At 40.4% G+C, this 14,189-nt stretch overlaps 1 protein-coding gene across 1 annotated transcript in view; it reads left to right on the top strand.

The window, feature by feature from the left end:
• Positions 1 to 12,649, top strand: part of ATP6V1H (ATPase H+ transporting V1 subunit H) — a 148,075-nt gene extending 135,426 nt beyond the window's left edge. Inside the window, exon 15 of the mRNA XM_068234769.1 lies at positions 12,282 to 12,649. Within this exon, the coding sequence (XP_068090870.1) occupies positions 12,282 to 12,342 (61 nt within the window). The 3' untranslated portion in view covers positions 12,343 to 12,649. The remainder of the gene's footprint in view (positions 1 to 12,281) is intronic.
• Positions 12,650 to 14,189: the final 1,540 nt, after the last annotated feature.

Below are 14,189 nucleotides of genomic sequence, written 5' to 3'. Positions count from 1 at the left end.
TCCCACAGTTTGATGTCAGCACCTAGGTCCTGACAGCTTGCTGTCTGTGAACCTTGTTGCATTGTGGGAAATAACAGCTTTTTCTATCTGCCAGGTAAATAGTTTCTCCCTCTGTGCATAGAACTGTCATTAACGAACATTCCTTACAGATCACCTGACAGGACTAACTATGTCACCACCTGTGATAAATTTCAGAATGTAAATCAGGGAGAGGAAAGATTTTACAATGGGCAAATACTCACTAAATAGAAAGGAAAATTGTAAACAATAAGTAATTTTATTCATTATGTTTTCACTACAGTTCCTCTTTTTGCCAGACAAGGCCTCTTCCTGTCTGGCAGTTGTGCAGGCGCTACACATAATCACAGTGCTGGCTTCATACTCATCCGTCACACACACGGGCCGCATCTTCAATAACTGCATAAGAACTGTTCAGCAGAAGGTGTTTCTGTCATACTTTGCAGAAGTTGTATGAACGGCATATCGATTTCCTATGAAAATTAGGTTTCATTTCCCAAGTTGTCATACATAATAGCACAATCTATTTCTGTTAATTGCTCCTTCAGCATATTATGCACTAATCCAAGCACTGAGTCCTTAATCTTTATATTCTGTTTTACTTTTCCAGATTGTGTTCCTTGAGGCCCCTTTCACATATGCCGCGTTACGTCCCTGAGTTTCATACGATTTTCATACTCACGTGATGCGTCGCGCTGTCCCAGAAGTAGTCAGATTGCCCAATCCCATTGCGAAGTCATCCATGCGTTACCACATGATCTGTGCCTATTGTATGGGTTATGCAGTAATGCAAGTATGAATGGCAATGCATTGTGCTGTCCAAAATAATTGTGCCTGTCTGGATTGTCTGTATTAGGGACACAATGGTCACATCTGAAAGCAATTTCAGGGAACCGACCTATAGACTAATCATTGCAGGATTTGTCCCATAATTTTGATCCGCTACCCATTACGTCAAAAATGCAGGGCAGCAGACTTAATGTGGACAGAGCTCAAATGCATCTTCACTTTCATTAACAGAATAAGTCAATTCTTGCCAAATTAACTGTAAGCATTGCAACTATTTCAGCAAGCTGATATACCAACTGTGATGTGGATCTGATCATGCAATACATTGGTCTAACTTACTGGCAGAAAGTAATGAGTGGAACTATTTATGGTCTGTTGAAAAATAGGGCACCCTAGTATCCCTACAGTTGTGTCCTGGGCATTCCCTTAGACATGCACTATCCATCCCTGCATGATGGAAGCACCATTAAAGCAATGCTGGAAATGTTGCCTCATGATATACGCAGTCATTTGGTATGCACAGAGTTAGTGGCACAAATGGAGAGATAATTGAGGGACGTTTGTGACTACAAATTTGCACACTATTATTGTATTCAGGCAACTAAAGAGCACCTGAACTGACGTGTGACACTTCAGTCATATCTGTGTAGGATGCATAGCCAAAGGCAGGCCACATATATATATGTGTGTGTGTGTGTATATATATATATATATATATATATATATATATATATATATATATATATCTATATATATATATCCTTTTTCTTGGGTAGCAATTGAGATTAAAGGAGGTTTTGTTGTCTTGATTACTATATTGTGAAGTAACCAGAGCAGAATAGTCTTCAGGAGAGAGCATTGAGTGCTTGGAACACTGAGAGTGGCTAGAGGGTGTAACAATATCTGTTTGTACAAAGAAACATCTAATAGAGAGGAGATAATCATTTATCTGAGCCCATTGTTATGAATAGCCATTTACTGCAAAGAGTACCTATAGGTCTACTTTAAGATTCTACTCACACAGAGACCAATTTATTAAAATGTGGGGAACAACAATAATCACTATTTTGATGTACTACTTTTAAAATGTTATTGTCACATTTAGAGAATAACATGCATTTTGTTCGCACTGTGATCATCATATTATAATTACCCTAAATTGGTGATCCGCACCTCCATTCACTTGACTTGTGTAATGGATCTCCAGTTTCAACAGTTAATTCTCGCTAGCATAATTGGCTGCGTGCTTCCCAGTGACCTGCATTGTAGCCACATACCTCTAATTCTTAAAGTGGCAATTTGTGACAAACCAGCCAAAAGGATGTGTGAAACAAATTCTGCGGTTCTTCCCTTTTTGGAATTTATAAAACGATAGTGGATTGCTTCGTTATAAATATGGTGATCTTAGCTAATCTGTTCTTATAGGGAACCTTAAGTGACATAATGATAAACGTTTATGTACAATGGCAAGCATAAAGATACCTATGCTGTGTTCCTTTTTTTTTTTCTTTCTCTGCCTGAAAGAACTAATATTCAGCTATGCAACTGACAGTTTCTTTCAAGTCTAGAACCAGTCGGACCATAGTGTCCTTCACTGGCAAGGAATTACAGCGAGAAAACACTTTTCTGACAGGGAACTGGGCTTCTGAGAGTGGGGGATAGATAAAAAGGTCAATAGTTCATATATAGCTCTCTGAAACATGGGGCGGACTGTATCATTGAGCTGAGACTAAACAATAAATCTACTTTAAGTTTCTAACTAAGCAAACAAATTGTAGGATATCTAAAAGTTATGTTAGGAGTAAGGGGATATACAATTGTCTATCTCATCAGTTTGTTTTTACTTAAGGTTCCCTTTGAATAATGGCAAAATGGTGATCATCTATAAAACTGCACTTATTTTGATCTGATAACAGAGCTTTATGACAAAACAACTTTGTCTTCTTTGCAAATCGTAATCCGTAACAGTAAGATTCAATAACTTTGATTAGCTCTGCCTGAAGTCATCAGTGTACCATTAAAGCAACTGACAATGTTTTAATCAGTTTTCGAGAGAAAATGTCAAATGGAACAGCAGTTGGGAGTTGGTATTCATTCGGTGTCTTTTGACTGTCACTAAAGTATATTAAGAATTGCTTTGTTTTTAATTTAATGACATTGACTTTGAACATGGTAGTTTTATTTTCCCAGGCTTAAAAACAGTCAAATTTAACAAACCTTAAATATTCATGAGTGTCTCAATCACAAGCTTAAATAATTAAAACATTACCGTAATCAAATGTGATATTAATGTCAATGCAAAAATGAGTCGATGAGGAATACAAAAGGCTGTACAGTTAAAAGTTAAAGGATAGCAAGGTGCTACTTGAATTTTTATTTTTTTAACCGAAAATATACAAACAGTAAAGTTTGTTTTGTCATTTATGTTAGTGCTGTGCTGACATTGCCGGAACTAACAATCACTTCAATGCCTGTTCTGGGTCCTGTAACTAATGAAATTAGTAGGAGTTCATTAGTAGGTTCAGTTGAGTTACTTAACCTACCTGGCAGTATGATTCTTTCCTGATTTTAGGGTCTAAACGCGGTACAATTTTTGAATGTGCTTTTAAACCCTAAAATCGTTAAAAAGACATAAAGCATACAGAGTCCGTGAGCAGCAATGGGGGCCAGAGGACAACGAGGGAAGCCTCATTTGCATCCAGAGGCTTCCCTCTCTTTAGGTAATTATGTGTTTCTGAATTTGAGCTTCAGCCCAGCCTCTCTTTTAAGCAATACCAGTTACCTCAGGAATTGAACAGAGGTGCCAACAGGATAAAATATGCTAAAAACTTTAAAATTGCTGAGGAGGCAGTGGTGGACTTACCTCCTCAAAGCAGACGTGAAACTGTACATTTTCAGGTTTAGATTTATTAATATACTCCAAAAAAACAGTTGCACCTGTTTTTTTGGAGTATATTAATAAATCTAAACCTTTGAAAATTGACAGTTTCATGTCTGCTTTGAGGAGGTAAGTCCACCACTGCCTCCTCAGCAATTTTAAAGTTTTTAGCATATTTTATCCTTTTGGCGCCTTTGTTCAATTCCTGCGATACCTGTGTCCACCCCTGGTGGAGGGGTGATATACCCCCTTCTTTCCAATCTACAGAGAGTAACTTCTTAATCCTGAGTGGGGACAGGTCTTAATCTCCCCACCTGCATTTACCGTGGTTGCCTATCGGGTAACCCTGGCTTGTGAGTATCCATTTACTTACTTACAATATCTATCTATCCAATACATACTACACTACATTGGGCTCTCATTGTTTCTATTTTTGAATACCAGTTACCTGGCTGCCCTGCTGCTCTTCTGTCTCTAATACTTTTAGCCATAGACCCTGATCAAATATATGCAGATCAGGTGTTTCTGACATTGTGAGATCTGGCAAGATTATCCCCATGCTTGTTTCTGGTGGTGTTCAGACACTACTGCAACCAAATAGTTCAGCAGGGCTGCCAGGCAACATGTATTGTTTAAAAGGAAATAAATATAGCAGCATCTGTACTCTTCTCACTTCAGTAGTCCTTTAAGTAAATGTGTTGGCAGAAACAATGTGGTATGAGTGAGTGAGAATAATCACTTCTACTCAGAGCTGTAGCATGCCTCCTCCTGTCCCACATTGTGTAGAAGCATCCATTGCCATAGGTAGAACCAGAGCACCAGCCTTGAAGTCTGCACATTTGCACGTTGAGTTCTCAAACACACTGGCTCCAGGAAGACTAAGGGAGTTGAATGAAAACATGTGCAAGTTAGTTCTCAGTATATTGCTTTAATGAATAGATGAAACAATGGACAATGCAGATGTTGGGTGTATCTGTGGGGCAGAAACTGTGATGTCCTTTTTCTCTAATATACCATATTTGCATGTGCATTGAAATTAGTTTATACAAAATAAACTAAGGAAAGTCAATGGGTGGGATATTTAGATGGAAAAGTTGTGATTGTAATTGTTTTTGACTATACAAGATTACAAATTAAAACATTTTGGGCTGGACCACAATGCTCAGTTGTGCTGCAAAATAATTCTGCATTGGATTAGTTACTGGCAAAAAGTGATGAGTGGAACCATTTACGGTCTGTTGAAAAATAGGGCACCCCAGTATCCCTAGTGTTGTGTCCTGGGCATTCCCAAAATGCACTCTCCATCCCTGCATGATGGAAGCACCATTGAAGCAATGCTGAAAATGTTGCCTCATGATATACGCAGTCATTTGGTATGCATGAAGTTAGTAGCACAAATGGAGAGATAATTGAGGGAAGTTCTGACTACAAATGTGCACACTATTATTGTTTTCAGGGAACTAAAAAGCACCTGAACTGACGTGTGACACTTTAGTCATATCTGTGTAGGATGCATAGCCAAAGGCAGGCCACATGCCCCTTTTCAAAATATATGTGTGTATATATAAATATATAGCCTTTTTTTCTTGTGTAGCAATTGAGATTAAGGCCTCTTTCACAGTGCGACGTTAAAGTTGCACGTTAGAAAATGTTCCAACGCGCACTAACGCACAGCAATGCAAAGTCTGTGCGACATTTACAGTGCACGCGTTGCGTTGTGTGTAACGTGTACCAATGTTTAGAAAGTGCTGCATGCTGTGCGTTTAGCAATACAATTGCTGTGTTATGTGTGTTGCACATGCTCAGTAATGTTTTTTTTTCTTTATGTAACGCATGCGTGTTTTTGTTCCATCATTATGCGATGAAAACGGTGCACCAAGAGACACATAACGTAGTGCAAAATAACGTCCAATTTTATAACCTACATGCGCTACGTTAGGGGCACGTTGTGCGACTTTAACGTTTCATCAAACGCACCGTCCCACTGTGAAAGAGGCCTAAAGGAGGGTTTGTTGTCTTGATTACTTTTTTTTCTATAACCGTTTTTGGATTGTGGAACAAATCACCCGAGTTTCCATTAATTCTTATGGGGAAATTTGCTTTGGAACACATTGTGCTCGCATATCAAGGTTCCACTATAGCTGTGGTTGCTAAGATGGTTGTTAGTTGTGACAAGCATGTGCAATGTGACTCATTCTAAGATCTGCTAGCAAATCTCCATTTCATGTATTTAGATATTCATTGCCATCTCTATGACAGACATTCACATTTGCAGAAACATAATGATCTGCAAAATAACTTTGGCAACTATTATCCTACATTTTCTCTGGAACAGTGTAAAGACCATTTGATCTAATAGATGCTAGGCACAAATAACCTTAATGGTTGGTCATTTTCTGTAATGCCTGTACTGCCATGTTATTCTGGTAGCTAAGGAAGTAACCCATAGCATAATATGAGTAAATTGCTACTGAGGTAAATGAATTCAAAACAGCCACTGTAACATCTTTGAACCCATGAAGTAATTACTTAGAACTTCATCCATTCTGTCTGACAGTCCTAATTTTTTTCTCATCAAAGAAAATCTCTTTTACGGTTTTATTCAACTTCAACTTGGGCACAAAGACACACATTTTCCATAGCGCAAGACACAAGTTTTATAATAATGTGAACCACAGGGATCAGATGTTTTAGGGCTGGTTTACACAGGTGTCCTGCATCGCTTAATGATGGGCTGCGGCGCTCGTCATTTAAGCGCTGCCCATTCAAATGATTGGACTAAGCCAGTATGATTGTTTATCGCAATTTACCATTGGTTTGCTTAAATGCCGTGTTCCAATCCCGATTTTTTCTGTCGTTTCTGGTGATCTTGGAAGGAACATGCAGCTTCCTGGATTAAGAGACACCTCCTTGTGTCCCTGCGGTGCACACCAGGAAGTTGCTTAAATATCTCAAATGCTTTTCTGCAAGCTTTTCTGCGCCCTTGCAAAGAAGCATTTGTACGGGATGCACGTCTGAGCCAGGCCCTAAAGGATACATGAGAGAAAAATAAATGTTGATATAATTGCCCGGGGCTTCCTCCAGCCCCTTGAAGTCTCTGTGTCCCTCGTCGCAACTCTGCTGGCAGCCACTCTTCTGTGGGTTCCTCCACAACAGCCGCCAACCTGGCTAAATCGGTGGCTTCGGTGTAAGTGAGTGTGTGCGCACGCGCCGCTCAGGGCCATGCTCACATGGCCAGGAGCATTCTGTGCAGGCACAGAATGCTCATGGCCACACACGATGACTGTTTCCTGTCAGGGTCAGGCAGCACTGAAGGTAACAATGCTGTACAGGCACATTGCTTGGGCATACCTAAGTAGCGTGTATGGTTGTTGTCGGGGTTGGAAGAAGAAAAACGGCACAGAGCACTAAGAGGCTTCAAACTTTGTTGTAAGGAAGCAGACACTACTCTCAAGGGTAAGGGACATTTTGTACACAAGCTGGATTCTGGGTCAAGCTGGCCATGAACCCTTAAAATGAACCTGAGATCATTCACTAGCGGCTAGCCCCTATTTATACTTACCTGGGGCTTCCTCAAGCCCCACGAGCACCGTGGTCGCCCTCTTCGCCCCCTCCGTTCTGCCGCCATGCTTCTCCGTTTAGCAAGGCAGTCACAAGCTCTTGCACATGGGTGACTCGGCTGCGTGCGCATCCCTTGTTGCACTCCCACAGCCTGGAACACTCCAGGGGACGAGTGCGGTGGAGGGCATGTGCCATTTATATGGATACACCTTAATAAAATGGGAATGGTTGGTGATATTAACTTCCTGTTTGTGGCACATTAGTATATGTGAGGGGGGAAACTTTTCAAGCATGGCGGCCATTTTGAAGTCAGCCATTTTGAATCTAACTTTTGTTTTTTCAATAGGAAGAGGGTCATGTGTCGCATCAAACTTATTGGGAATTTCACAAGAAAAACAATGGTGTGCTTGGTTTTAACGTAACTTTATTCTTTCATGAGTTATTTACAAGTTTCTGACCACTTATAAAATGTGTTCAATGTGCTGCCCATTGTGTTGGATTGTGAATTTAACCCTCTTCTCCCACTCTTCACACACTGATAGCAACACCGCAGGAGAAATGCTAGCACAGGCTTCCAGTATTCATAGTTTCAGGTGCTGCACATCTCGTATCTTCACAGCATAGACAATGCTAATCAGTCTGATCAGATTGATGGAACTGACCTTCATCTTTCTGAGGAAGCCACTTGTTCTAGTGATAAAACATATTTTAGAATGTGAAAGGGTTCAAAGATGACATCAGGGCTTTTGATGAAGTTTAGGGCTTTTCTAGTGCCTTGTTCCATAGTGATGTTCCCTTACTATCGGGTCAATCAATAGGACATTCACTAGTGTAGCACAGATGAGTTGTGCTAGCTCTGCTACCCTATCCAGCTAAAATCAATATTTACACAAACGTGTTGATTTCAGTTACTGCGCTCTTCCTCCTCAGATCAGATTTGTCATTATAAACCTTTGACAAGCACCATGTTGTCTTAATATTAGCTTCAGAGATAACACTTCAGGAAGCACAATTACCAAGTGCAGTAACTCAGTGAATGGAAATCTATTGTGATAATTAAATTCAGCAGGAGGGAAAGGATTTTTTTTATACATAACGGCTGCGGTTACATAAAGTAAATTTCATCATCTTATTACTCTGTGAAACTGGTAGTAACTGTACATCAAACACCTGCTAAAGTGCGGGATGTGTACATTTCCAGACATGCACGTTAATCAGCAATGCTTATGCTTGACATAGTGGGATGACGATTTCTAGGTTCTCTGTATATTCCATTATCATTGTAGTGCTTCTGTTATGTTTAATCCATTTACTGGCTTTTCAGTGGATTACAGTGCATTGTGTAATTGTGACTGTACATTTTGACCAAGGCCTGCCTAAAACGTTAGACTATAGTTCAATGGGCCATGTTTTAATGACTTCACTACAACAACCTTGAGGCCGGTTATACATTTGAGTGTAGTGTTGTGGTGCAATGAAACGGGGCCTTGATCAATAATGGTGTTCCACAGTACTACTGTTTGGGGGGGAGGGGGGGGGGGTCGTGAGAACAAACTGATAAAGCAGCATGCTGCAGGATAAACAGTGAAGCTGATTTGTATTCAGATGGCCATGTAGTCAATTGAAATCCATTGATGTTACCGTTCTTATCTTTTGAGAATGATTTGACATTCTGATTAACCAGTCGAGGAATTCTAAAAGTTCTATGAAGCACAGCCAGTTCTCCGATGTGATGTTTTTCTGTTGGTTAATAAGGATTTAATTTTGTTGTGTAGACTGTAAAGTGCAACAACACATTGATGTCATAATTGCGTTTTTCTTCCTGTAAAGTTGACCATACACAGGTCGTGTTCAGTGTTCCCTGGTACTCTTGTCTGATATCTACTGGTGCAAAGTGTAAGGCAAGGTCAAAAATTTATATTGGGTAGCTATTGATAGTTTACCAGGTCTACAACACACCTACAAGTGTTTGGCCTGATTTGACAGCACTATAAACTATATTTTATTTTATTACACAAGAGCTTTTATTTCTTCAAGCAAAAAAAAAAAGAAAGAACAAAAAATTATAGATAAGGTAAATTATCTTAGTTAATAATAGTTAATAACACGTTGCTCTTTAAAAGATGAAATCCAAGTTTGAAGGCTAATGACAGCTTAACAATTATCTTGAATAAACAAATGCATATTATAATTGTATTTCCATTTGCAAAGAAAAATCCTAATCAACAGCCCCCAAATTAAATAACTACCGAGTAAAAAAAAAATAATGTGTTTTTGTTTGTTTTTTTTTCATTTAGTTTTTTTTTTTTTTTTTTTTTTTGCTTTTACTTGATTAAGAGCAAATTTGTTTTCCAATTCCTCCAGGCTCCAGTAAACTCGTAAATATGTTTACTATTTTTGTGAAATATAATTTTTCCTCTACATGATTTTAGCAGCATACTGAGATAATTGAAAATGCTTTGTTATGAAGGTATGTAGCAAACAACTTTAAGAGAACATGGAGTGTAATTAAAAGAAAAAATAAAGTGCAAAGAAGACAAAGCAGTCTCTCAGGCCAACCAGTCACAATGCTTGTTTCTTCTGAAATTGCATTGGCTGCTGTAGAGAAACTCCTCTGTCTGTGCTGCTGTTAGGCTAGGAGTATTGTCTGACGTAATGAGGCCACACCCACAAGGTTTGGACCTGTACTTTAATATCTGTGTCAGATGAACTGATGTATGAATCCCCAACTCAGTCCCCAGAAGATACAAACGTTCAGAGGGGTGCCTGGCATTGGAGTGAGGTCTGTACACTGTGGGCAGGCTTTCAGATAGGTATGGCATAATCTTTCTGTTGATGCATTGAATAAGGTTTTGGTACTATGTGACTTTTAAATGAAGGTGGAAAATCCCTTTAAAACTTGGTTCATTTTACACTCCTTGACTTTTGTCTTTATGAAACTCATTAAAAATCAGAGAAAAGGCACACAGCTGTTCTACCATTACTTTTTGACATTAAGCTTTATTTTTTGAGTTTAGGATAGACATTAGCCTGTTGCATTGACATAGTATTCTTCAATATTTCAAAAATGTCCTGTTCATTGTGTTCTCTTTGACTGAAATGTAAGGAACAATGCTATGATAAGGCACTGAACCATTAACTGGTATTTTTACGCATAAGGGTGGCATGCATTGGTCACTGTCAATCTGCTGTTGCACAGTTGCATTAGAAAGTAAAACGTGTAGGCCCTATTCCCCCAGACAATAGCTTGCAATTGCTAGTTTGATGGGATCACATATAACAAGCATTCTCCAAGCATTTACCATGCCTCAAGCTGCTTCTTTGAATCCTTTAATGCACCCTTCAGCTGCTGTTCAGGAGCACTGAATACGAATTTTATGGTAAACCCTTCACGGGTAGGCATTTGTATTTATCTGAATCCTTATTCTCTAACTGCTCCTATAGGGAAGCTCCACCTGCTCTGGGTAGATGTATATTATGTTTTCTTTAATGTCAGGTTGATAAATCCCAAATGATGCAATATAAAGGGCAGCACGGTGGCATAGTGGTTAGCACTCTTACCTTGCAGCGCTGGGTCACCGGTTCAAATCCCAGCCAGGTCTACATCTGCAAGGAGTTTGTATGTTCTCCCTGTGTCTGTATGCGTTTCCTCCTGGCATTCCGATTTCCTCCCACATCCCAAAATCATGCAGATAAGTTAATTAGCTTCCCCCTAAATTGGCCCTAGACTAAGATATACGCACTACATGATACATACATAGACATATTACTGTGGTAGGGATTACACTGCGAGTTCCTCTGAGGGACAGTTAGTGACAAGACAACATACTCTGTACAGTGCTGTGTAATATGCCGGCGCTATATAAATACTTATATAAATAAATAAAAATGTAAAGTGCTTGAATTTGGTGTGAATGCTTTCTTTTGCTTACATTGATAATGTAAAAAGTTTGTATTTCTGACATATGACTTCCCTGCCTGCTAATTTCAGTTAAAGCAATGTGAAATAATGCTTTTATATGCACATAAAAGCAAAGTAGTTAGGCTGAAATAATGTTAGCTATTTATCTTTGAAATATATGTAGCCAAAACCAAAGAAAAACTTGAGTTTTTCTTAACAAAAGGGTAATTTCCCTTTGTACAATAAAGAGGCTGTAATTTTATCTCCGCATAAAAAAGTATTTATTTTTTTCAAGACTTCTTCTAATGGACAGTCGGGAGGGCAGTGCAGTTACAACTTCCTGCCTGTCTCAGGGGTCTCCGTTTGCATGCGTTATAGCGCTGCGTTGAGCAAGCCAGGCATTCAAGAGCCTTCTGCAGGTGTTTTCTAAAGTCAGATACTTACCTATTCCCTTTCAGTCCCCTAATTCCAGCACTGTCAGCCCCGTTGCATGTATTCAACCAACTGGTCAAATATGCCTTCAAGGACCCTAGGAAGGCTTCAAAAGCACTTGTATCTCAGAGTGTTTCCGAAGACAGGATCTCCATACTGTGCATAGGCAAGCGCACACTCTCACATGCACAATACAGAGCCAACTGTCTTCGGGAGCACTTGGGCAGACAACGGGCTCCCTTAGGCATCACATTTGAACAGGGGACTGTGCTTGAACTAGGACACCAAAAGGGGACAGGGAAGGCTCTATTGGATCCAGAGCCTTCCCTCTCCAAGTATCTAACTTTTTTCCCCCTAGCTTCAGTTTTACTTTAAAAATGTCCGCCAAATTTAAGCCTCAGCTGTGGCATGGTGGTTTATCATTCAGTACAGTACAAGGCTGTATGCTTGCCATTCCCACCTGTGCACGACCGACAAAAAAAGAATGGCCTTTTCCAATTATTATTTAGTCACTCACTTTTTTCAATCCGGACAAATTGAGAAAGGTCCCAGTGTTTAGTTGGTTTCTGTATGATTAGGTGTTTCTCAAGTCAAATGCTCAATTTATTAAACACATTACCTAGTGTATGGCCAGCTGTAATACTGACCAACCCAGCTCATCACTGTTCTATATTCAACACTTTCTTTTGCTGTGTCTTTCAGGGAGTATCTTGGGAAGCAACTGCAATCAGAACAACCCCCGGCAGTGACTGCAAGAAGCTAATCACCTCAAGACTGAACTGTAGTCTTCCCCTTCTACTTCTCTCTATGCCTTTCACTAAATTATCATCTATTATTTTGGTTACCCAGAGCTTTCACATATCGTGTTGTCTCCTCTCTTCCCACTAACATCCAAGTTCTAGTGTAGTCTAAATGTGAAATTGTTTGTGTCCTGGTTCACTATTACATGGAAGAATTTTTAGGCATCAATTCAAAGGTCAAATGGTACAGAAATCGAGTAGTGATCAGTATGTGTGCTGCGTATTTATTGATATGTGGAAAATGCAATTAAATAACACATTCCAAGAAAATCGTTACTGTCCTCCTTTTTATTTCAAAGTACTTTCTTTGTGCTCTTGAATTTTTGACCCATGCTAATAATAGGAATTGATTTGTATCTTTTAAAGAGACTCTGAAGCGAGAATAAATCTCGCTTCAGAGCTCATAAATAGCAGGGGCACGTGTGCCCCTGCTAAAACGCCGCTATCCCGCGGCTAAACGGGGGTCCCTTCACCCCCAACCCACCCCCCGCAAAAGTGTGTCGTAGAAAGGTCGCAGAATTTCCCTTCCTGGAGGCAGGGCTAACGGCTGCAGCCCTGCCTCCAGTCGCGTCTGTCAGCGGCGCATCGCCGCCTCTCCCCCGCCCCTCTCAGTGAAGGAAGACTGAGAGGGGCGGGGGAGAGGCGGAGATACGCGCTGACAGACGCGCGTGGGGCAGGGCTGCGGCGGTTAGCCCTGCCCCAACCAGGAAGCGCTCCCCGGGTGTATCGAGGGGGATGTGGGGGTGAAGGGACCCCCGTTAAGCCGCGCTATAGCGGCGTTTTAGCAGGGGCACACGTGCCCCTGCTATTTATGAGGTCTGAAGCGAGATTTATTCTCGCTTCAGACTCTCTTTAAGTTGCTGTTGCACAATCAGAAAAGAGAATAGCAGAGATAGGCAGGATAAATGTGGCAAAGAATTATCACAACAAATTGGAAGGGTCTGTATCGTCTTCTATTCCTTTTTATGTGAATTGCACACTCTTGGTAGCGGGATTACTGGTTTAACTTGAATTATTAAGTGTGTGACAAAAAGCCTTTGAAGATACTTAAAGGGACTCCGAGCAGTGCAAAAGCTATGGAAATATGCATATTATTTTAAAGCTCTCTTTCTCCTCTTTCCAATGATCTATAAACTGCCGCCCTACGCCTTTTAGTTTTCGCTATTTTTGCGATTGAAATTGCCGCGGCCGCGATTTCAATCACAAAAATAGAGAAAACTAAAAGGCGTAGGGTGACAATTTAGGGGTCATCAGAAAGAGGAGAAAGAGAGCTTTAAAATGATATCCATCTTTCCATAGTTACTTGTATTACACAGGACGACACTTTCCATAGTTAGTTGTATTACACAGGACGACACTTTCCCCAGTGTCAGCAGCTCCATTCAGCATATTCTGGTGCCTCGTCGATAATACACCAGATCAGGCTCCCGGTCTCCCTGTGCCTTTTTTATTTCCTACAAGAGCCTGCCAAGACTACGTGTGTCCCCTGGCTTGTGGTGCAGAGCGTGCAAACAACTTGTCAATGATCTGGGATTCTTCCTGCGTAGCAATTGCTGTATCTCCTAATTTAGAGACACAGCTGTATCATCCTTGGGGCACATCTGGCTATGGGGAGGGGGGCTGGCTTGTACTGGGGCACATCTGGCTTCTGTGGAGGGGGCTATACTGAGGGAATTTATACTAAGTCAATCACTTTTTCCTGGTTTCTGAGGGAGTGTGAGTATATACGGTAGTTGTGAAAGCAAAGAAAACATTCATTGTCCTCGTTGCCAAGTTAGAGTAAACTGCAATTTGTAAAATACTAAGATGG

The sequence above is a fragment of the Hyperolius riggenbachi genome, chromosome 5 (genome assembly GCF_040937935.1).
Source record: "Hyperolius riggenbachi isolate aHypRig1 chromosome 5, aHypRig1.pri, whole genome shotgun sequence".
NCBI lineage: Eukaryota > Metazoa > Chordata > Amphibia > Anura > Hyperoliidae > Hyperolius > Hyperolius riggenbachi.
The sequence above is the reverse complement of the archived record's forward strand: the minus strand, read 5'-3'. Positions and strand labels throughout refer to the sequence as shown.